Source organism: Gadus morhua, chromosome 4 (genome assembly GCF_902167405.1).
Source record: "Gadus morhua chromosome 4, gadMor3.0, whole genome shotgun sequence".
Classification (NCBI taxonomy): Eukaryota; Metazoa; Chordata; class Actinopteri; order Gadiformes; family Gadidae; genus Gadus; species Gadus morhua.
This window is the reverse complement of record NC_044051.1, coordinates 4,851,399-4,875,897: the sequence shown is the minus strand read 5'-3', so window position 1 is coordinate 4,875,897 and position 24,499 is coordinate 4,851,399. Positions and strand designations below refer to the sequence as shown.

Here is a 24,499-nt window from a genome sequence, read left to right as displayed (position 1 = left end):
CGCGGGCTGTAGCAGTGACAGCAGCAGCAGCGGGTTAGCGGGTTAAATATTGATAGCTCCATTGATAAAGCAGAGCCAAGGTTCTCGGTAAACACGCCGGACCCCGTCTTGGCTCGGAGCCAGCCACGCCTGCCCCTCTGATTGGCCTAGGGATGGGCGGAGGTAATAACCGGTCATGGGCCGCGCCGAAGCCCCACGCAAGCGGGAGTCAGCAAGCTCGGCTCCGCTTCAAAGTCGGGCCCCGGGGGTGTTGACTTTTCAACTGACGTCCGCCCGGCTTAGCTTTCGCCTTTCTTTACGTCACGCTAACAAACAGCCCCTCTGCTAGAGGTAGCAGACACAGGTGTAGATTTACCTGGGGCAAAACCACACCTTGATAACACGCAGACAGCTGGGGGACGCAAGGCCCTCGCTCTATCTCCACGCCTCTCTCTACCTCTACCCCCCCCCCCCCCCTGCGCGCGCTCTCTCTCTCTCTCTCTCTCTCTCTCTCTCTCTCTCTCTCTCTCTCTCTCTCTCTCTCTCTCTCTCTCTCTCTCTCTCTCTCTCTCTCTCTCTCTCTCTCTCTCTCTCTCTCTCTCTCTCTCTCTCTCTCTCTCTCTCTCTCTCTCTCTCTCTCTCTCTCTCTCTCTCTCTCTCTCTCATGCTCCCGTTGGGACCCTCCCACCACTGTTGGGATCCTCCCACTGTTGGGATCCTCCCACTGTTGGGATCCATTTTTCTGGATTTTGCCTGTAGGGTTTCCATTGGCGTGCATCAGAATGCATCATGGGATTTTGAGTTGCAAATACCCGGCACATTTTGAGGACTCATAATATACCGTAAAAGTGTTATTTTTCAACCTCTTCCAAGTTTCAAACAAGACAATGCCAGCCCATAACGAACAATAATTTTACGGTTAATTACTAAACAATGACAAAAATAAACCTGACCACCAATAAAAAAAAAGCTAACAAAATGGAGGCGGTCGATGCGTCGTGACGCCGCGCAGTACCAGCCCTTTACTGCGGCGATGCGGCCCGGGTCCAGTGACCGTGGGCCAGCCGTGGAGGAGCTGAACTACTGTACAAACACAGGCCAGCGTCAACGACCCCAGGATATGGTTGAACACCTCCGCAGTCCAGAGGCAACGCATGACCAGTCCACTGCCGGTGTCGTGTTAATATTCAACCATTTGTGTGCGTGCGTGCGTGTGCGTGTGCGTGTGCTAATGTTGACAGCCTCTCGTTGCCGTGTGTGTGCTCCGTCCCCCCATTGGTTCTCATCAAGGTTTTATTTTTAGTGCGTGCAGAGTTTAGGGATTGCTGACGTCATTCTGAACAACACAAAACCAACAGTTTCTCCTCCTCTCCTTGAAACACACCGATCCACGCATGGACCCAGGGGCTGCCTCTCACCGCTGGACTGGGTGTGTGCTTGTGTGTATCAGCAGGTGTGTGTGTGTGTGTGTGTGTGTGTGTGTGTGTGTGTGTGTGTGTGTGTGTGTGTGTGTGTGTGTGTGTGTGTGTGTGTGTGTGTGTGTGTGTGTGTGTGTGTGTGTTAGCATGGTCGCGTGTGTGTCTGTGTCAGTGTGCACGTACGTGTGTGTGCGTTTGTGTCAGCGTGTACATATGTGTCAGCAAGAAAGTGTCTGCGTACGTGCGTGCGTGTGTTTACACATTTGTCGTCGTGTACAAGCGTGTGTGTGTCAGCATGTACATGTGTGTCAGCATTCAAGAGTGTGTGTCAGTATGTACATGTGCGTGTGTTTCAACCTCTGTAAGGGGCAAGTACGCGCGTGTGTGTGTGTGTGTCTGTTCGCAGCTACATGTGTGCTTGCGTGTACATCCATGCGCGCGTGTGCGTGCGCGTGTGTGTGTATGTGTGTGTGGGGGCGGCGCAGGTGCACTGGACTCACGCAGGTGGGTGGGCAGCCGGGTGGGGTCCTCCTCCATGCGGCCGGTGGGCCGGGCGGCGGGGGCATGGACGGGGGAGGAGGTGGAGTTGGGCTGGGGGCTGGCCGACGGACTGAACGAGCTTCTCTCCTGCTGCGGACACACACAGGGGACACGGGGCATGCCTCACTAGGATCCACCACACACAAACACACACACATCATCGTCTTCTTCATTATCATCGTCGTCGTCGTCATCATGAGGGCAGGATGGTGGAAAGGGGGCGACGGGAGCTCAAGAGGAAGAGCGGGTTGGCTGGTAACCAGAAGGTTGCTAGTTCGATCCCCGGCTCCTCCTAGCTGAGCGTTGAGGGGTGCCTGAGCAAGCCCCCCCTCACCCTGACTGCTCCTGACCAGCTGGCTGTCGCCCTGCGTGGTTGACTCCACCGTCGGTGTGTGAATGTGTTAGTGAATGGTAATAAATCGCCTTGGATTAAAGCATCTGCAAAATCTCCTAAATGTTAATCATCATCGTGGGGGCAGGCTGGTGGAAAGGTTCTGGGTTCGGTAGTTTCGGTAGTTTAAGGTGTAGACGTTCTTGAGAAGATACTGGTTTTCTCTGACATGTGTCTCAGTGCACTGCAGGTCACTTTGATTAAGCATCTGCTGGTCATGATAGTATGAGTACAAGTTAGGCTTTAATGCCGTATTGACATAGTGTGTGTGTGTGTGTGTGTGTGTGTGTGTGTGTGTGTGTGTGTGTGTGTGTGTGTGTGTGTGTGTGTGTGTGTGTGTGTGTGTGTGTGTGTGTGTATAATACAGCATGAACTGAGTGGAGTTAGACATATTCTATCAAACAGCTCTACACACACACACACACACACACACACACACACACACACACACACACACACACACACACACACACACACACACACACACACACACACACACACCAGTGTGATGACTTTGGCTACACACACTTCATCTTAAATCACTCACATAACAATCAGTGATTAATCTACTGTATTTCGGGCATCATCTGAATTTTAATTTTCTGCTGTTCAAAACCAGTCGTTCACACACTACAGGAACGACCTGGTTCCTATATGTCACTTTCACTTCAGAAGAGAAAGTGCCATGTTGAATTTGACAACACAATTTTCTTCCAATGCCTAGCCAAACTTGGGGCACTTTAAATTTGAAAGTGGCATCAATGTTTATAAGATGACGTAGTAGAAGGGATTTCAGCACACGATTTGGAATAAATGTTGCATGGGTGAAGTGACCCACCATGCAACAATACAAACAAAAACCCTGTGATCGTTCATGTTATGTGTGGATCCGAATCAATAACACTAAAAACCTTTCCCAAACGCCTCCATAAAAAGTCCACCACATCAATAACTAATGTTGATTTGCACAATCAACACATTTACTCCTTGGTTTTAAACGCACACCACCGCGGATCATGATTTGATTATCCATGTTATTCAAATGCAGGCTTTTACAATCGTTTTATTTAGTTTCCTTTTGGAAGGCAACCCCACAAACCCGTCTCAGATGATCTATTCCCGGGAGACATCTATCCTGCTGCTATGGATCATCTCAATGATCGTGACCAGATCACGTCCAACGTGTGGGCGACGCGAAGCCGCACAGCGGGGGATCCGCCAGCTTCACCCCGCAGCGAAACGAGTCCGAAACGAGCCCGAGCAACAGATGACAAACAACATATGTGATCAATCCATGAAGTCAAGTGGTCTGGACGGGTCTCTGCTTCAAACACACATCGGACGATCGGATTCAAACGCACTACCTTGGTCGTGATCGAGGAGGATTCGGACATCATCTCCCGTGAAGTTGTGCTCCTCCACTTCGGGTTTTTACGCTTTCCCGTCTTATCCGAAAAAAAACAACCCCCCTGGCCCGCCGACCCCCGGCTCAACAGCAGGCAGTGGGTCTGCTTCACCTCGGAATAAAAGTTATCTCTACTTCACCATCACCCGATCTTGTACAAACTTCTTTTGTTTCCCTGCGTTGGTCGCCGTGTTGTCGGCCCTACATCTCGGCAGCGCGCTGGTTAATCCCTTCCTGGAAGATCGGAGTGAACGACGGACATCTCGCCGAGCTCATTGATTTGGATGTGTAAACGGCGAAATGACGTGAGTTCCCAGCATCGAGCCTTGCCCCCTTAAAGGGAAACCCGAAGCAGGAAACCGCTGATCGTGTTGCACGGCAGCAGCGCTGCTGTGCAGCGGTCGTACGACGCAACAGCGACCTCTGCGGCCGCTGGGGGTACTGCAGCCACCGGGAGCGCCTTTTAATCTCACCGTGATGGGTTGTTGTTGCCGAACAGAGAAATCAGTTTCACACACTGTGTTGAATATGCACTTTGTTAGACGATGGGTAGATATATACCGTATATACGGTAAATATCTACCCATATACTGTATATATATTATATATATATATATATATATATATATATATATATATATATATATATATATATATATATATATATATATATATATATATATATATTTATATATATAGAGAGAGAGAGAGAGAGAGAGAGAGAGAGAGAGAGAGAGAGAGAGAGAGAGAGAGAGAGAGAGAGAGAGATGTAGGTACTGCATATCATTGATACATAGATAGATTAATAGAAAGATTGATGACAGCATTTAACATAGATGGGTAGAGAGAACGATTTATATTTATCGTAGATAGAAAGATTGATATATGTATCGAAGATAGATAGAGAGAAATATATACTGTATACATAGATAGAAAGAAAGATTGATATAGGATATATAAATCATAGATAGCTAGATGGATAGATTGCTAGATCATTATAGTCTTTGTCTAGTACTCATTTATTTTATTCAGATGCTCTTCACTTTAAATAATTTAAACAACTTTAATAGCTGAAGTGGAAATAAAAGGTGCAACATTTTTTTCTGCAGAAACACAAGCAGACCACCGGTCCCAGTCCGGCACAGACCCCCTGGAGGCGGGCCCTAGAGTCCACCTGTCAGTCACAACTACATCCTGTCCAGACAGGATGAAGCACCAAATAATGTCTGCATTTTTTATTTTGCGTTTACATTACTACCGCTGTTATTGTATATCATATTGTTGTGTATTGTATTGTTAGAGTAGTATATTTGCAGTATTTTGTTATTCTTATTGTAAGTGCATATTTTTTATTTTCTAACATCCTTTCTGCCCTAATTATTGATCCAGGAAGAATAAAGTGCATCATCTTGTCTTTCCCCTGGGGAGGCCAGCCAATCAGGTGAGTCGTTCTCAGCTCATCTCCATTCACACCAGAGCCTGATACACCACCCCTCTGATCAGTGTGAAGCTCCGACCATACAACCTGCACCGCTGTGTGTGAGTGAGTGAGTGAGTGAGTGAGTGAGTGAGTGAGTGAGTGAGTGAGTGAGTGTGTGAGTGAGTGGGTGAGTGAGTGAGTGAGTGGGTGGGTGGGTGAGTGGGTGAGTGAGTGAGTGAGTGAGTGAGTGAGTGAGTGAGTGAGTGAGTGAGTGAGTGAGTGAGTGAGCGAGTGAGCGATGAAACTGCATCCAGGCAGGGTTCTAGTCCAGAGGCTGGCCAAACGATGCTGTCACAACAAACCTCGGACAGAACCGCACTTGACACCGTGACAGATGTAAGGGACTGTACAACACCAACACAGACCCTTTCCACAGAGACGCCATCATAGTCTTAGTATTCCCCAAATCTCGGGTAGACTAAACTAAACTTTCCTCAACAAGCGATCACAAGTCTAGTATCAGTGCCTGGGTACACAAGAGCTGCAGACCCCTATAGTAGCTCTACTCTGCTTAGTGACATGGGTTTGTCCTCTCTGAAAAGGGGCTATTCTAGTTCGGGGCATTACCCCCGTGTGTGTGAGAGGGTGTATCAGGGTGTCAGATTCCCACTGTAACTCAATCTCCCAGCACATGAAGGGAAGTGCCCGGTCAACATCCAACGCCTTTCTGCAGAGGATAGTTTGTGTTACAATAGTGTTGTAACGAAAGAATCCCACCATCAACGTCTTTGCACTGAATTTGTGCCCTCCCTCATTTGAATTATTTACATATTCGTTAGAATTGCAGTTAAAGGAAAAATCCGGTGTAAAATGGATTTGGGATATATTTGGTATGATAACGAGTTGGAATGTTCGTTTTCGAGCAAAAAAGGCGCATATAGACGCATTCTTCAGTTGGCTGTTTTTAGACGATTCCATCAAAACGCTATAAACTTGGAACGATAGGGGCATGCGTTATGGTGAAAACTAAATCGCTATTTTAAACCACTTATAGGCTAGAAGTAGCCCGAAATTTCTTTAGTAGTATAATAAGGGTCTTAACATATAAAATGAGGCATTGATAACTTTGTAAGTCTACAGATTCTTTATTAAAAAGGACATTTTATACACCATCAGTAGCCTAGTTCACCCGTCGACGCCATCTTGTATTAAGACTCGATAACTAGATTGACGAACACAGAGATTGTGCCATCCGTCAACAACACGCAAGCTCTGTGTTCACCAATCTACTTATCGCGTCTTAAAAACAAGATGGCGTCGATAGGTGAACTAGTGGTGGATTTAATGATTAGTTTCCGTGACCCAGTTCTCGTGATTCAGTTCGCCAAGAGGAGTCGTTTGCGAATCGTTCATTCGTTCGTTAGTTCGGTCGAGTTTCCGGTAGCACTAACTCCACTGAGTCTGACTGACTCAGCTGAGAACCGTGCAATGGCTTAAATTCCATGATGCGATTTACAGCTACCGGAAACCAGGCTGAACGAACAAACAATGTGCGAACGACTCCTCCCAGTTTGGTCGAGTTTCCGGTGAATCAATTCACCGGAAACTCCGTGGAGGAGTCGTTCGCGAATCAACCTAGTTTCCGGTAGCGGTGAATTGCATCATGCAATGCACGCCATTGCACGGTTCTCAGTTGAGTCAGTCAGACTCAGTGGAGTAAGTGCTACCGGAAACTCGACTGAACTCGTTCGTTCAGTCGAGTTTCCAGTGAATCGAACCGGTTCGCGAAAGAACGAGCCAACATTACCACTCATGGTATTGTTTGTAGAAAATGTCCTTTTAAATAAACAATCTATACACTTACAAAGTTGTGATGCCTCGTTTTATATGTAAAGACCCTTATTATACTACCAAAGAAATGTCGGGCTACTTCTAAGTGGTTTAAAATAGCGATTTAGTTTTGACGAAAACACATGCCCCTATCGTTCCAAGTTTATAGCGTTTTGATAGAATCGGCTAAAAACAGCCAACTGAAGATATGCGCCTTTTTTGCTCCAAAACGAACATTCCAACTCGTTATCATACCCAGTGTTCGGGGTAACGATCTTACTTTTTTGGGTAACGAAGTAAAGTAGCACGGAAGCAGGTGACACAGAAAGACCGGCTGGTTGCAGGGTTCATTGTAGAAGACATGCTTCCCCTGGCGACTATTGAATCGCCCAGATTTAGAAAAATACTAGATAAAATACCCGTGACTCGCAAGCCAACATCCGTCAGGAAGACATTTTCCCATTACCTGAACAAGTATTATACCGACATGGAATCAAAGCTCTAAATAATTAGTCCTCCCTGGATCATGTGTCCACCACCTTAGACATTTGGTCCGCCAACAACAAAAGTTACTTAGGAATGACGGTGCACTGGATAGACAGCATTACATTATTTCTGTTTTAATAAAGTGACCTTTTTATATTTTTCATTGACCACTTAATTTTTGTTCTCATGTTTCCCAAAGCCTGTGTTTTGAAACTTGTGTGTTGGTATACTACTGATTGACCTCACCATAGCCTACTTTATCCTGTTGTTTGTGGATTGTACAGTGAGGCATTTATTTGTGCAGACAGTGATATCGTTCTTTCATCTTTTCAATAATTTTATTGTATGACAATGTTTATATGTGAAGCACTTTGAGTCTGCCTTGTGTATGAAAAGTACTAATAAAGTTGCCTTGCCTTGCTTTGCCTTTCACATGGTTTTATATGCTATTTTGTATAGATTTATACAATTAACACTAATAAGTGATGATAGGGCTATGATGTTTGTCTATGTATCTGTAAATTAAGAAAAGGGAAAGTAAAGTAATAAGTAGTGAAGTTGCTTTTCAAATGCAGTAACTCATTAAGTAGCATAATCTCATTACAATTTACAGAAGTAACTAGTAATAAGTAACCAATTACTTTTTTTGAGTAACTACCCCAACACTGATCATACCCAGACCCGGCGCCAAGGGCGGGCCAGACCGGGCCGGGCCCGCCCATTTGATGTCTTTGCCCCCGCCCACTTGATGTCTTTGCCCTTGTAAAAATAAAATGCATTTTACTTTTTTATTTTATTTTTTATGCTAAGATATATATGATGTCAGATACTATTTAAAATCTCAAAAAATAATTGTTAAACTAAATAAAAAATGTGTTGAAAATAGAGATGTGATTGACATATGTGTAAACCTATCGCTATTCAGAATTCGTCACACCGAACGACGGCATTAACCGGCAAATTCAAATTAGTAGCCTAGCCTGCTCTGGTGTTTTAAAAAGAAAATGGATATCAGACGCTGGTTAAAAACTAATTGGCCTACTTATCCGGAAAAAAAACCTGCAGTTACTGCAAGTAAAGTTAGCTCTAACCCTGACCGGGCTGAGCCTCTTGCTGGAGCTGGATTTGAGTTCCCGCCGCTAGCTGTAACAACGCAGCCGCCATTAGCCCTCTTCTCCGAGACGCCTTTTACCTCTCACTCCGACCCGCCAGGAGTAACAACACCCTCCGCCTCCTCCTCGCCTCCACCAATCATTTCCTACAAATTCTGGTGAAAAGAGTCTGTTCACATGCCGACGTCATGGGTCCCGACCGGCACTTTCATTGGATTATGCGACAATGTTTTGGCCGAGCACATGATGCAATGTTGCGAAAGTTTTGTATGTTTATGTTTATTTGCTCGTCTGCGTGGCGCGGAATATTGCTGTTGGCGTCTGTGGTATTTAATGTGCCGCCGCGCACACAATGCAAATGTGATTTGTATTTGGCTGTTTGTGTGTGTTAAAATGTAGGCTATTATTTGCGAACTGCGTGCGTCTTAAGGCAATGCTGTTGTTGGCCATGATGATGTGTTTGCGCTGCTGTGGACTGTTGCAATTGAGTTTTTTGTAGGCAACACCTGTCTGTCATAATATAGATGTGGGCCCTCCCACAAAATCTACGTGCCCCCTGTATAGATTTGCTCTGGCGCCGGGTCTGATCATACCAAACATATCCCACATCCATTTTACACCGGATTTGTCCTTTAAGCAACGACATCGTTAATTTCAGCAAATCAAAACGATCACCCTTTCCCCCCTTCCTCGCTCCGTCCACAAGTGTGATTCATGCGAAGACTGACGTTTCTATGGCAACCGCTAGTCGGTGGCGTGCGTCTGGACCTACTCGGGGGGGGGTATATACAGCTAACCTATACCGCCGCAGGATCGCTCATTAATACGAACACAACGTAAATAGATTTCATTACAAACAGTCTTCTCACGCTATTGGCTTGCCGTGTGTGTGTGTGTGTGTGTGTGTGTGTGTGTGTGTGTGTGTGTGTGTGTGTGTGTGTGTGTGTGTGTGTGTGTGTGTGTGTTTGCGCGTGTTTGTCAGTGGTTACTGCATTGTATAATCAATACTATACGGTAGTGTGTTTCATCCGCGGCCTGCATTAGCCGCAGGGTCTCCTATAGCATTATCTCTCTCTCAGCACCCTGTCATTACCGCTCCCTGACTGACGGTGATTATCACCTGCCTTCCTCACTCTGGAAGCAAGCAGGGAGCTCCCATTGTATAACTACAGTGATCTGAGTGCCAGTATCGTATGTATACGATGCTATGGTCATGGTCTTTTGTGTGAGTGTTAACGGATAGGGTTAAACCCAGAACGTAATGTAGTTCATGTGTATTGACGAGTCGAATACTGTGTGTAGGACTGTACCATTCATTAGCTTACTGTGAGGTAACCTTTCTGCCTCAAAAGGTGAATGAAAAAAATACGTTTTTCTTTTTTTGCATCGATTTCATCTACAGGTTGTTTCAAAAATCGTAAAGATGGCCAGACCATGAGAGCACATTTGCTCTGTGATGATGGTGGTAGGGAATATAAATCAATGGGCAGAGACATGAATCAATGAGGTTACTGTAAATACCATCGCGCATTATTGAATCTGACGGGAAATCGATGGGAGGAATTTCTAATGTCAATGGTTGTCTGAGAGCGACCTTTTATAAGGGAAGCAAATCATCGAATCATTATCCGGCTTTGTGGAACAACAGATAAAACAACTGCATCTATCAACAATAATGGTGGGGGGGTTGGTGCAGTGACTAGGGGCTGTGATGGTGCAGTGACTAAAGGGGGTGGTGTAGTGACTAGGGGGGTGATGGTGCAATGACTAGGGGCTTGAGGGTGAAGTTGCTTTGGGGGGTCACCTCCTTGAGCGAGGTGATGGGCGTCTGTATCCTACCTGTAAGCCTTCTTGAGCGTGCTGCCTCATCCCGACGACCTGTATCTCAATTCATTAGGAGTCCCTTTGGTATAGACTCATCGGATTGAGGTCTACATATTAATATTAGTCATAGTAACATTATCAATGGATATCAAAGTTGTTTTTGTATAAAGTGTCATAGTCAGCAGCAGTGACTGGGACACGGAAGAAAAAACAAATGGTGCATTGCATCCCCAAGACCAGATTACGAGAGGCGGGGGGTAGAAGGAGCGAGAGACAAGCATTCTCTGCAGACATACATAATAGATCACAGGTTTAACTCCGGTGGTCCCCAGACGGCGTCTCTGTACCCCTGTTCACGTCAGTCAAACGGGGCCGTGGTCATTAACGCAGAGAGCCCTCAGCTGGGAATCACCAAGCAGGGATCGTCGGTTACAGTCGCCCTGGCAACCGGGCGCGGGGCAACCGCATCAGGACCGCATTGGGTGTGTTTTCGAAAGGGGGACGACCCTGGGGGTAAACTGAGGTCCGCTGAGATCAGGAGATGTGAGTCGTCACGGCAGACAAAGGGAAGATGAGTAAAGCAGAGTGCAGGACAAAGGTCTATTTAACCGGCGCGGGGTCGCAGTGTGTTTCCATTACCGCCGGTGCTCAAAGTGACACCATTTCATGTTGCCATCAAAAGCCAATCCCAGGTTTCCCTCCCGGCTGCCACTTCAGAAGGTCGGATCCGGGCCTCTGCCGGATTGCATCGTTATCTTCTCAGTCTCGATCTCCCCGTATAATGTCACGGTCCAGCTTTGCGTTTGTCCCTGTTTTTTAAAACAAACGGTGTATTTGCGAGATCTCCACTAGAACTTTAAAGATGAAAGCTGCGATTGATCAAGATAGGAAACGTGCCTTGTTTCACGAGTATGTGTGCATATATTTAGTCCAAACAAGCTCCACCGACGTGTGTGTGTGTGTGTGTGTGTGTGTGTGTGTGTGTGTGTGTGTGTGTGTGTGTGTGTGTGTGTGTGTGTGTGTGTGTGTGTGTGTGTGTGTGTGTGTGTGTGTGTGTGTGTGTGTGTGTGCTCGCTCCTCATCTCCTCATTCGCTGACACCTGCAAAAACAAATCAAAGCCGTGGTCTGCTGTGATCCGTGGCAGTGAGCTCCTGATGAGTATTACAGAGCCCTGCTGGTTCTCATTCGAGCTGAGTGCCCCACTCCAGGCTGGTAATTCAGCAAGCCATCTCCTCCTCTTCGCTCCTCCTCAGCACTGGATCTCTGCGGCCTGTCCCTGTCCATTCACTGCCCTCCATCAGGTATCCTTGAGGCTCCCTTATTCAATTCAAAGTCAATGCAATTGTATTTGTATAGCCCTTAATCACAGGTACAGCCTGAAAGGGCTTAACGGGCCATATTTCTATGATACCCCCTCACCCTAGCCCCCCAGTGGACAAGAAAAAACTAAAAGGAAGATATTCCTTTTTATATATTACAACAAAGCATCGTATTTACAATACTGTGAGGGCAGTCACAGCGAGATTCAAAGCTGGTTTATTAGCTGATTCATAGCTGGTATTACTAGACGAGAACCACAGAATCACCATCTTCTGCGTGGATCTCTCCATCTCCTCCACCCAAGACATCTCCATCTACAATTCTGTGAGTGCAGACCCAGTGTGACTCAAAGCCTTTTTGGTTTTAGTAAGACGGAAAAGGCGATGTTAATATCGTGCTCTACTGACGCAGCTTGACAAGAAGCACAGAATCACCATCTTCTGCGTGGCGACGGTTAATTCTAAGAACTACGATGTGTCGTGAGAGCGACTTCATAACGGGAACGCTGTGCCTGTGTGGGATACTGACACCTTTTTTTTTTCTTCTTCTTTCGGTTCAGAGAGTGGCAAGTCGAGTTTCACAAGATCTATTTTCTACTGGCGCCTCAGAAGGCGCTTCTCTGTTCTGAGTCCTGCCAAACTGCATTCTGGGCTTCTTCATCGTAATATGGAGTTGGAGGAAAAGGTTATTTTATTTGTTGTTTATTGAGTTATTTTAGCAGACACTTCTATCCGAAGGAACTTGTGAATTAAGAAGCATGTTTCAGGAGGTGAGACCAATTCACAAATTATTAGTCTAAATTTATCTGGAACCTGTTCATTAATTTTCAGTTATCAACGGGCACCGGCCAGAATACCTCTGGGCGCGATTGGACAGACCTACAACCAATCAGAATAACGACATGTGTGACAGCTCAGAAGTGGCCATCATGGTTGTTTATGAAAATGTCTCAACGGCGCTCCCATTGGCCGCTCGTCTGCTCAGTCACCTCATCAACCCCGCCCCATAATATATATAGGGTTGTGATTGGCTGACCCAGCCAGGTCTGGGGAGAATCTGTCTGAACTGGAGGGGGCCAGACCCATATGTTAGATCAAATATAACATGAGCTCGCAGATTCGTCCGGCTTCCAGGCCAGGGTTAGACCTGTTGCTCAAGAGCAAGCAAATTACAAACTAATAGAGAAACCCTAAAACTATGGGAGGGACAGATTTCTACCAACCCTGACAGACGGTATAGTCACCATTACAGTACACTTTCTACAATATCAAGTGCATTCACCTAAAGGGAAGAATTAAACATAAAAACCTTGTCATATGTTTCACATGACAAGGCCAGGATGCTGACACTGGGCATCGAACCCAGTACCTTTCAGCTAGGAGTCCGACTCCTGATCCAACGCTCTCCAGTTCATACATGGTGCGGTACACACAGCTAGCTGTGACCGCAGGAACCCTGTGAATGTCTCGCAGCAGCACCAGGGAGTCCATTACCCGTCGACCGGACCGGGGGACGCTGTATTGATCGTTTGCGTCGGGCTCCATGCTTACTATTGATCTGTTTTCCAGGGGAGGTAAAACGGCACCTTGGTCGAGGTAATGTCCTCCCAGCTCCTTTCATTTAGCCATCAAAAGTGTGGACCTCAGATAAAAACACTAATAGCTCCAGAATCGGGGGGGGGGGGGGGGGGGGGGGGTGGGTGTGTGTGTGTGTGTGTGTGTGTGTGTGTGTGTGTGTGTGTGTGTCTTTCTTTATGTCCATAATCAGCCTGGAGAGGCTGCAGTCGCCATGAACAGGAATGAGAAGAGGGAGGGAGGGTTGGATTTCCTACCCCCACTGTATCACCTACCGGTTCTCAAACTGTATTTACTACGATTTTTAGATTTCCAGCCAAGTCTGTTTCACCAACACAAGACATTTTGGGGAGGGAATAAAATGAAAATGAATTTCAATAAGGTATGTGCATGTTACTTTTTGTAAACAAAAGGTGGTATTCCGAATGTGTTCAATGTTATTAGGATGGTACTCCGTTTTGATTACGTTATTAAGGCGGCATTCTGATTTTATTATTAGGGTGGTATTCCGATTCAACACGACTCAATCTGTCTCTAAAGAAGGAAAAAAAACCCTTTGCGTCTGATAAACTTCCTCTGAACAGCGAGCGTTCTCCTTTAAACCCGTCTTTCTCTTACTGCTCGGGAGAGGAGCGCTAATCCCTATGAATGGGTCTCTGGCACCCGACCTCCAGTGTGTCTCCGGAACGCATTGTGTCGGTGTCTCTCAGCCAGCGCTCTGCGGCTGGTCCGCTAATGGAAGCAGCTCTGTAGCCTACCGCCGGTACCGGTGAGGTGTCTCCGGTGCCGCCGTGTGTGTCCTGACTCCTGACAGATTTAGCGCACAGGATAATGCGTTGTATGCAAATCAACCGCTGAACAAACGCGTCGCTGTCACTGCGACCGAGGTTGTCCCTGCACGGTTTAAATAGCGGTAGCGAAAATGCGATCTGACTGACTGTGTTTCCCTGTCCTTCCTCTTCCTCTTCCTCTCTGTCTTGCCGTCGCTCTGCCTCTCTGCCTTTGTACTCTTATGATTTAATGTCTTCTCTCTGCCTCATGAATAACCATCTCTCTCTACCTTTCTCCTTCTCTCTCTCTCTCTCTGTCGTTCTCTCTCTCTCTCTCCATGTCGCTCTCCCTCTCTCTCTCTGTCGCTCTGTCTCTGTCTCTGTCTCTGTCGCGCTCTGTCTCTGTCTCTGTCTCTCTCTGTCTCTCTTACAGATTCCTGACCCCCCTTAGTCTCTTGGCCTGACCACCGACCCCTAACCATGAACTACCTTCGGCGCCGCCTGTCCGACAGCAGCTTCGTGGCCAACCTGCCCAACGGCTACATGATGGACCTCCAGCGGCCGGACCCCCCAGGGGGCACCCCCCCCACCTCCTCCACCCCCACCTCCTCCACCCCCTCCACCTCCACCCCCGCCTCCCCGGCCATGGAGCGGCGCCAGCCCCCGGGCCAAGCCGCGGAGCAGCCCCCCCACACCCCGCCCCCGCCCGCCAAGGTCGCAGCCCCCGCCCCGTCCGCCGCAAAGGCTCCTCCCACCACCACCACTGGCCCGGCCCCCGCCCCGGCCGTTACCGCGGCGCCGGCTCCGTCCTTTGGGGGCGGTGGAGGCGGCTTCCTCAGCTCCTTCTCCAGTGTAGTAAAGAGCGCGCAGTTGGCGCAGAACGTAGCCGCCGCCGCGCAGGCTAGGACCGCCGCCGCCGCCGCTGCTGCCGCCGCCGCGGATGCTAAGCCCGTCGTCCGAAAGCCCAAGATCCTGCTGGTCATCGACGGAGCGCACACCGACTGGTGAGTGCAGCCGGAGCAGAGTTCGCCCCGTCTTAAAGGGGCAGTGTCACACCACCAGGTGTGGGGGCGGTCTTAAAGGGGCAGTGTCACACCACCTGGTGTGGGGGCGGTCTTAAAGAGGCAGTGTCACACCACCAGGTGTGGGGGCGGTCTTAAAGGGGCAGTGTCACGCCACCAGGTTTTGAGGCAGTCTTAAAGGGGCAGTGTCCCGCCACCAGGTGTTGAGGCAGTCTTAAAGGGGCAGTGTCACGCCACCATGTGTTGGAGCTGTCTTAAAGGGGCAGTGTCACGCCACCAGGTGTGCGTGTGATTGCCAGTTATAAGCCTTAAAGGAGCGCTCTTAAAGGGGCGGTGTCACGCAACCAGATGTGGGCGTGATTGGCCGTTATAAGCCTTAAGGGGGCAGTCCTAAAGGGGCTATCACGCCGCCAGCTGCGGCGGGATTGTCCGAGATATGCTTTAAAGGGGCGGTCTTAAAGGAGTGGTATCATGCCACCAGTTGTGAGTGTAATTGGCTGATACAAGTCGTTTTTTGCCTTATTCCTATCACGCCGTGGGACAGCGTCTATTGCGGCTACAGGGAATCGATCCACGTCTTAAAGGGGCGGTGTTACGCAACCAGGTGTGAGTGTGATTGGCTGATACCGTTTGAAAATCAGGCTTTTTCCTGTGTTTCAGTGACATCACAAGTTGGCGTGCCAAGCAAGCTGTACGCTGGGTAGATCAGTCTGCCAGCCTGGCATGTAGACCGTAGCAAAAAGGTTGCTGATCTATCCAGCACACAACTAGGTGGACACGCCCACTTGTGCTGGCAATAAAACAAAAGTAAAAGGCAGATTTTCAAACGGCTCCTAACGGCCAATCACGGCACACCTGGTGCCGCGATAACGGCCATTTAAGACGTGGAGTAATGTTCTGAGGCAGCGGTAGACGCGGTCCCACGGCGTGATTAATGCCAGCGCTAGCCGCCGTGTCACCTTCTATACAGTAGCTGTTAGCGTTGGTGTTAGCGTACGTTAACCTGCTGGCCTGTGTTTAATCTTCCGCTAAAGCAAAGAGGTTTAATGAGGTTTCATACGGTGGGAGGACACCTCACAGGACGCACACACCTGGACAACAGGCCTCGTTAAAGAGGTGATAAATCTCTGGTAATGGAAGTCATAAATAATACACACGGAGAGAGCTTTTACCATCAGTCACTGGCTATACTAGGAAACATTGGCTAGCTTAATGGCTATTGCATGAAGCTGTAGCATGAAGCAATAAAATAAGGCTATAAAATAAGACTTTAGCATAAGGCTAAAGCATAAAGATATAGCATAAAGCTATAGGATAAGGCTATTCAATAAGGCTATAGAATAAATCCTTAGCATAAAGCTATAGCATAAGGCTATAACATAAAGTCATTGCAAAATAATATAGAATACGGCTATAGAATAAATCTTGATTATAAAGCCATAGAATAAGGCTATAGCATGAAGCTATAGCTTAAAGCTACAGCTTAAAAATACAGCATAATGCTAAAGCATAACGATATATAGCATAAGGTTATGGCATAGAGCTATCGCAAAATAAAATAGAATACGGCTATAGACTAAAGCTCGATTCTAAAGGAATAAGGCTAGAGCATAAAGCTATAACCTAAAAATATAACAAATATATAGCACAAAGCTATAGCATAAGGCTACAGAATAAGGCTTTACCATAAATCGAAAGCATAAAAATATATCAAAGCTATAGCATTTAGCTATAGAATAAGGCTATAGCATAAAGCTATATAATGAAGCTATAGTATAAGGCTATAGCATTAAGCTATATAATAAAGCTATAGAATAAGGCTATAGCATAAAAACATAGTATTAAGCAGAAGAATGAATCCCTCATGTTGTTACCATGACGCCCCTCCACCCCCTGCTGCGGTTCAACATGCAGGGTCGGGGGTGGAGGGGTAATTGGCGGGGGGCGGGGGTAATTGGCAGGGTAGGGGGGTAATTGGCTCTGTTGATCAGGGTTTAGGATGCGCGTGGTAGCCTCACACCTCCAGCGAGCCGTCCTCGTTCCCCTGGAGTTCAGGGTTGTTGGGGGGTTTGTTTGGTGGCTGCAGTGTGACCAGTGTTGATTACTGAATAGGTTCACTTATCTTCTGTTCATTACTGTCTCAGTTCACCTGTCGGGGTTTGGAGCTAGATTAGCTAGGTTAGCGCGTTAGCTCATTCAACCGAGATTGAGCTCCGCGGGGAATCCATCATGAATTGGTATTTTACCAATAAATTGGTATTTATTGGACTTCTGTTGTTGGCTCGATAAAGGGTTCATGTTTATTAATGTTTATTATCGGACAATATTAAATCCCCCCAACAGGAACAAAGGTATGATTTGCAACCTTTTCGCCACTTCCAAGATAAACTCTAAATACAATTCTTTTAGCGGTGCTCAAATTAATATACATAACATTCAGATACCTTTTAAAACCCTCTGCTTTTATTGTGGTAGTGTGTGCATTTGGTTTTTGAACCAAAGGCGAATTCTTCTTTCTCTCGTACAACTGCATGTTTACTTTCTAACAGATGTAACGCTTCTTTTTTTTTTCATGCCAGCGAGCGCGGCTAATTATACCGTTAATTAAATCAATCATTTGGAGTGACGGCGTTCAGGTTTATTAATGTTTTGTTGATGTTTGTCGGTTTGACACAGACGGTGGTCCATGATAAAAAGTCCTGCTGGTGTTTAAGTGTTTGACAGTATTTAACTGTGTTTAACAGTATTTTCTGAGTTATAAGGTAGGGAAGTGTTGGGATGTGGGTGAATAGATTGAGGATGAATGTACCGATGTGCTTTGATTTGACTTAAATTCGATGTCAAACATAAGGCACGACTCATATAGCGCTATCATAGAACCGTGCAAATGAATCCGGCGATAATCACATTTCCTCGGCTGCATGGTGGTTCCTGCCCGCGGTGGATTGACGCAGTGTCTATACACGAGCGTGACGAAGACATCTCCATCTCCTCCACCCAAAGACTTCTCAATCTCCTCTCCCCCCCACCTCCCCTGCACTGAGCTCATCTCCCCAGGGGCCCAGGCTGAGGAGCCGAATGGAAACGATCACTTAATTAACAGCATCCCTGGAAAACACACACCAGTCAGAAGAGTCCTCACAAAACGCTGCTCTGCAAGTTACGTGTGGTCCTGATCGACCCCTCCTCCACGACCCTCTGGGCTGAAGAGCCACCCTTGACCCTTGACTCTTGACCCTTGACCAAGGGGTCCTTTAAGGAGTGCCCTGATAATCTGCCTAAGGCGTTGCTGTGATCACATGATGCAGAAGGTGGGGTTGTGATCACATGATGCAGAAAGTGGTGAATATCCTTAGTGGAGGATTTAAACATCCATGAATTACTTAGAACATAAAGACTGAAATGTATTCTTTACACAAGTTGTTGTGTTAACCGTTTTGCTTTATTCTATTTTGGTACCCATCTGGTCTACTTTTGGCCACACGGGGGCACTGTAGTCCCACCGCTCTGTAGAAAAATGGCGTCCGATGCTTTGAAGTATCACTATTGACCCCTGAACTGCAGGGGGCGCTGTTGACAAGCAGTCGAGCGTCTAATAGAAAACGTTGCACGTCATTCTCGTTCTGTCGCGGACCGTCGTGTTAACTGCGCTGTTCGTCTGCGTGCCGTGTGAGCTGTGAACACCCATGTGTTGCCTGTCACTGGATCCCCATGCCATCCATTTCTGTCGGGTGGGTGGGGATAGGTGTAGCGTTGGCGGGGGGGGGGGGGGGGGGGGGGGGGGGTGGGTGTCCTGGGGGCATTCCTGCAGGGAGGTTGAGCATCTCTGAGGAGACCCTGCAGCCTTCCTGACAGCTCTGGCCCCCGGTGGCTGACTGATAGACAAAGCATGCTGCTCTGCCACACGCGGTACGGCAGGACACCGCAGCCGGGCTGCTGTCGCCACTATAGTGTCTCTCTACCTCTCTCTGTCTCCCTTTCTATTTCTCTGTCTCTGTGTTTGTGTGTGTCTCTGTCTTTCTCTCTCTCTCCGTCTGTCTCTCTCGCTCTCTCAATTTTTCTGTGTCTGTCTTTTTCTATCTCTCTTTTTCTGTCAGTCTTTTTCTCTCTCTCTCTTTTCCTCTCTCTCTCTCTCTCTCTCTCTCTCTCTCTCTCTCTCTCTCTCTCTCTCTCTCTCTCTCTCTCTCTCTCTCTCTCTCTCTCTCGTGTTCCCTCACTCCTTCTGTCTCGCTTGTCTCTTCCCTGGTTCCATCAAATCGGGTGCCATGCCAACCCAGCGCTGTGCCAAGAAGCTGGCAGTGTGTTTGCACTGTGATGAGAACAGAGAGCTCATAGGTTGAACTCCTCTGCTTCAATCCTTACCTCCCATTCATGTGCTTTTTGAATGAAGGCAGATTTAATTAAACAGATTTGCTACCTTTTTCACTAATTCAAGATTTACTGTTAAACTGATAAATACTGTTCCTTTAGCGATGCTCCAGTGAATAAACAATACATTCACATACCTTTAGAACACTCTGTATTGTGTGTGTGTGTGTGCGTTCGGTTGACGAACCGAAAGCCAACTCTTCTTTCTCTTGTACAACTGGGTGTTTACTTTCTAGCGCTTTTCCTTTTTCACGCCAGCGAGCGCGGCCAACCGTAAATTAAATCGATCACTCGGATTGACGGGGCGTTTCGCAACACCACAGGGAAAATAAACGCGTAACATCTGAGTTGTTGTTCTTCCATCTCGGCTGCCCCCCCCACCCCCCACCCCCCACCTTGGTTTCATTGACTTGAGAGTATGTAGGTCACCCTTCTCACAAGATTCATGGCGTCCCAAATGACAGGGAATCACGCAGACAGCTAGGGGATGTAAGGCCTGTAGTCGGTGTCTCTCTCTCTCGCTCTCTCTCGTTCTCTCGCTCTCTCTCGCGCGCTCTTGCCTTCTCTCGCTCTCTCTTGCCCTCTCTCTCTCTTGCCCTCTGTCTCTCTCGCCAATTCTCTCTCTCTGTCTTGCCCTCTCTCTCACTCTTGCCCTCTCTCATGCCCTCTCTCTCGCTCTTGCCCTCTCTCTCACTCCTGCCCTCTTTCTTGCCCGCTCTTTCTCTCTCTCTCTCTCTTGCCCCCTTCTCGTTTTTTCTCTCTCTCTCTCTCGCCCTCTCTCTCTGAATGTTAACAAACACACTTGAAAGGTGGACGGGTGTAAAAGAGTGAGAGAGGAGCGTTCTTGGCAGAGAGAGAGAGAGAGAGAGAGAGAGACGGGTTGTACGGGCGTGGAACCACAAACGGCGTGCGCTAGTGGCTCAGAGCCCGTTAGCATGTAGCCCGCCGCCGCACTCTGCTCCATCAGCAGTAAGCCCGCTGCTGATTGGTCAGCTCCTAGGCCTGTGTGTGTGCGCGTGCTTGTTTAGGGGGTTATTAAAGCTGATCTGATAGCCAGCATAAATACACACCGATGGAAACCAGTGATAAACGTGATGAATGCGCATAAGTGTGTTTGTTGTAGATTACACGCGGCCAACGCGGATGATATTAGATATTATGTTCCTTGATCGTATGTTAGTTTTAACACACACACACACACACACACACACACACAGTCCTAGAAGTATTTAATAAGCTAGGCCCCCATGTGTACCGGGGATATTAACGGTCTGACCACCTGCAGCAGATCTCCATAACAGCTGTCGTGACTCAGAGTGCGATTCTCTCAGTTGAGGATCCAGACTCTGATCTTTTCTTGGTTTGGACTCTCGGTTCTTCGCCGCATTGGCTTTAGATCGGCCTCGTCTTGGACTTGGATCTGACCTGAGATCAGCTGTCAGTTGAGTCCGGCCCATTGAAGTGGCTGGAGTCCCGGTGGGCGGGGCCAGAACTGGGGGAGCCACGGGTCAGGACCCGGACATCTGCTCACCGCCGCTAATGATGATGGGTTCCACTGAAGTTCTGTTAATAGACGGGCCTTCCACTGACTGTCTGTCGGTCTGAGTTAATGAAAGCCACCAGGAACCTGGACTTGTAGTCCTGTCTTTCTGGCTGCGTCTGTCTGTCTTTCTGTCTGTGTTAACGAAAGCCTCCAGACACCTGTGGTCCTTCTATAAACACAAACGCACACACGCACACAGCAAACGACAGAACAACGGACAGCTCAGGGACTTTGAGTGGTCTCTGATTGGATCTCTGTGTAAACATCTCCCCTTCAAAGACCCCTCCTTCCAATCCTCTTGATACTCGCACAATCTCGGCCGCATCTCTCTGTCTGTTTCTCCTGGAGGATGATGGTTGCTGGGGCGGACACGAAGGATTGTGCTTGATAACGTTCCTCTAGGGGACTCTTATCTCCTCGAGGGCAGAAAAACACAGCGATGTCTGGTCCACCTGCGTGTGATCCTATAGTGGCTCTCAGACTCAACAGGCTCATTAGGAAGACGAGCTACAGAAAGCGCTCCATCCCAGCGGACTTCTTAATTAGATTATGCAGTTGAAGTCAGCCAAGCAATCGGGTCTGCCACTCTTGTAATTGCTTGTGTTCGCTTTGGGAACGGACGGCCGCAGCCTGGAGCCTCTTTCACTTTATACACCCATCCACTCTGGTTATTTGTGGTTTAGATGCTCTTGTTGGAGATCGACTTCCGTCCACAGATAATGTAATGGTCCATGCCCTGAGTTTGTGGAAAGTGTCTCACCTGTGTTAATTGATGATTAACGACTGCTGCGTTAATTACTGAATATGTTCACCAGTGTTGATTACTGAATCGGATCGCCTGTGTTGATTACTGAATATGGTCACCATTTCTGAATGAATACAATAAATGACTGATTATGTACACCTGTGTTGATAAGTGAATAGGTTCACTTATCTTATGTTCATTACCGTCTCAGTTCACCTGTGTTGATTACTGAATATGGTCACCATTTCTGAATGAATAATTATTTATTAGTGATTAGGTTCACCAGTGTTGATTACTGAATATGGTCACCAGTTCTGAATGATTACAATTAATTACTGATTAGGGCCGCCGGTGTTGATTACTGATTAGGTTCACCTGTGTTAATTGCTGATTAGGTTCACCTGTGTTGATTAGTGATTAGGTTCACCTGTGTTAATTGCTGATTAGGTTCACCTGTGTTGATTGCTGATTAGGTTCACATGTGTTGATTAGTGATTAGGTTCACCTGTGTTAATTGCTGATTAGGTTCACCTGTGTTGAGTACTGATTATGTTCACCTGTGTTGATTATTGAATAGGTTCACCAGTGTTGATAAGTGATTAGGTTCACTAGTGTTGATTACTGTATGTTCACCAGTGTTGTTTAGTTAATAGATTCACCTGTGTTGATTAGTTAATAGGTTCACCAGTGTTAACTACTGAATAGGTTCACCAGTGTTGATAAGTGATTAGGTTCACTAGTGTTGATTACTGTATTTTCACCAGTGTTGTTTAGTTAATAGATTCACCTGTGTTGATTAGTTAATAGGTTCACCAGTGTTAACTACTGAATAGGTTCACCAGTGTTGATAAGTGATTAGGTTCACTAGTGTTGATTACTGTATGTTCACCAGTGTTGTTTAGTTAATAGATTCACCTGTGTTGATTAGTTAATAGGTTCACCAGTGTTAACTACTGAATAGGTTCACCAGTGTTGATAAGTGATTAAGTTCACTAGTGTTGATTACTGTATGTTCACCAGTGTTGATTAGTTAATAGATTCACCGGTGTTGATTAGTGATTACATTCACCTGTGTTAACTACTGAATAGGTTCACCAGTGTTAGTGAATAGTGATTTGTTCACCTGTGTTCTTGTTGTTTGAATCTCTGCCCGTGGTTATGGGTTATTATTGCTTCCAGCTTTGTTTCATTTTGTGTGTTCAGCTCCCAGTAATATCCCATTGCCTGTTGGGATTGTAGAGGTTATTTGACTCTACGATTGGTTTTACCTTTTGCCCAGAACCTGACAAATGAGTGTGAAATGAGTACTGGCATTTTCTGATTGGTGTGAGCAAAAGATTTCCATGTTACAAATACGAATCCTTTTGGACCTGATAACCCTATATTATATACTAACATTATATTATAACATAATTTCCTCAACTATTTCAGCTGTTCCATGTTCTACTGATGTCTCTATAGATATAATAAATGTTCAGTCATTCACCTACGTTTCTTTAGCTCAACTATCCGAGAGTTAGCTAAACTATTCCTGCTAATATCTCTTAGATGTTCTCTGACGTAGCCTGTACTGTTATTATTTATTATTTTACCATCTTACAGAAAACCTATTTTACAAAACATTTTATTTTTCTTCCTCGCAGGGCGAAGTATTTCCGTGGCAAGAAGTTAAACGGCGAATATGAGATCAAAGTGGAACAGGTAGGAAACAGTCATGTTATTGCAAATTCTGCCATGGTATTACACATTGGTTCTCATGTTATTACACACTGTTCTGTTATTACACATTGTCTCATGTTATTAAACATTGTTCCGTTATTACACATTGTCTTATGTTATTAGATATTGTTTCATATTATCACACATTGTTTTGTGTTATCACACATTGTTTCATGTTATCACACATTGTTTCATGTTAGCACGTATTGTTTCATGTTGGTACATAGTGTTTCATGTTAGTACATATTGTTCCATGTTATTACACAATGTTTCATGTTATTACACAATGTTTCATGTTATTACACGTTGTTCACTCTAAACACTGTCCTATACAAGGGCCAGACTCAAGCCATACAACGTGCACAAAACACGTGTGCTGCGATAAAAGTAATAAAAGCACAAATAACCGTATGATGTTTCGTTCCTCACACACATCCCCAAGATGTTAACGAACCGTTTCTTATGTGGATCATTTTGTTCCCTACAATATCCTCAATCTGTACTTGGGTGTCCCCCACTCACGCGATTACTCCAGCTTATCCCACAGAAATCCCCCCCCCCCAGTGTGCAGACCAACTCACAACATTAACTCAAACCACCCCCTTAAAGCCCGTCTCCCCCCAGCTGTGTGGTGTTGTGTGTCGGCGAGTGAGTGGTGGTGTGCATCTGTCGCTCCACGCACATCTGACCAAGTTCCCCCCCCCCCCCCCCCCCCCCCCCAATCCGAACGCTGAGCCCTGAACGCAGCCCGCGGGCAGGTACTGTTTACGGTCGCCAGCATCTGATTCCCTTTAGGTCCCTGGTGGCCGGACATCTGCTAGCCATTGCCCGGTCCTTTGAAGGGAGGAGCAGGGGGGGGGCGGGGGCTTTATGGGGGAGGAGGAGAGGCTCGGAGCGTCCGTGGAAAGACCAGGACGGTGTTTATGGGCTGTTGGGTTCAGCTCTCCGCTGTGCATCATTCAGATGCCTTGAAGGTGGTGGAGGTGGTGGAGGTGGTGGTGGTGGTGGTGGTGGTTGTAGGAGGAGGTGGAG

At 46.9% G+C, this 24,499-nt stretch overlaps 1 protein-coding gene across 3 annotated transcripts in view; it reads left to right on the top strand.

The window, feature by feature from the left end:
• syn3 (synapsin III) overlaps positions 1-24,499 on the top strand; it is a 104,323-nt gene that overhangs the window by 10,214 nt on the left and 69,610 nt on the right. For 2 of the 3 annotated variants that reach the window (XM_030355041.1, XM_030355040.1), the window contains exons 1-2: positions 14,551-15,074; positions 23,392-23,449. In XM_030355041.1, coding sequence (XP_030210901.1) covers positions 14,551-15,074; positions 23,392-23,449 — 582 coding nt within the window. Of the gene's footprint in view, positions 1-14,503; positions 15,075-23,391; positions 23,450-24,499 lie in introns of those variants that run through there. The other variant, XM_030355039.1, reaches the window with a different exon arrangement.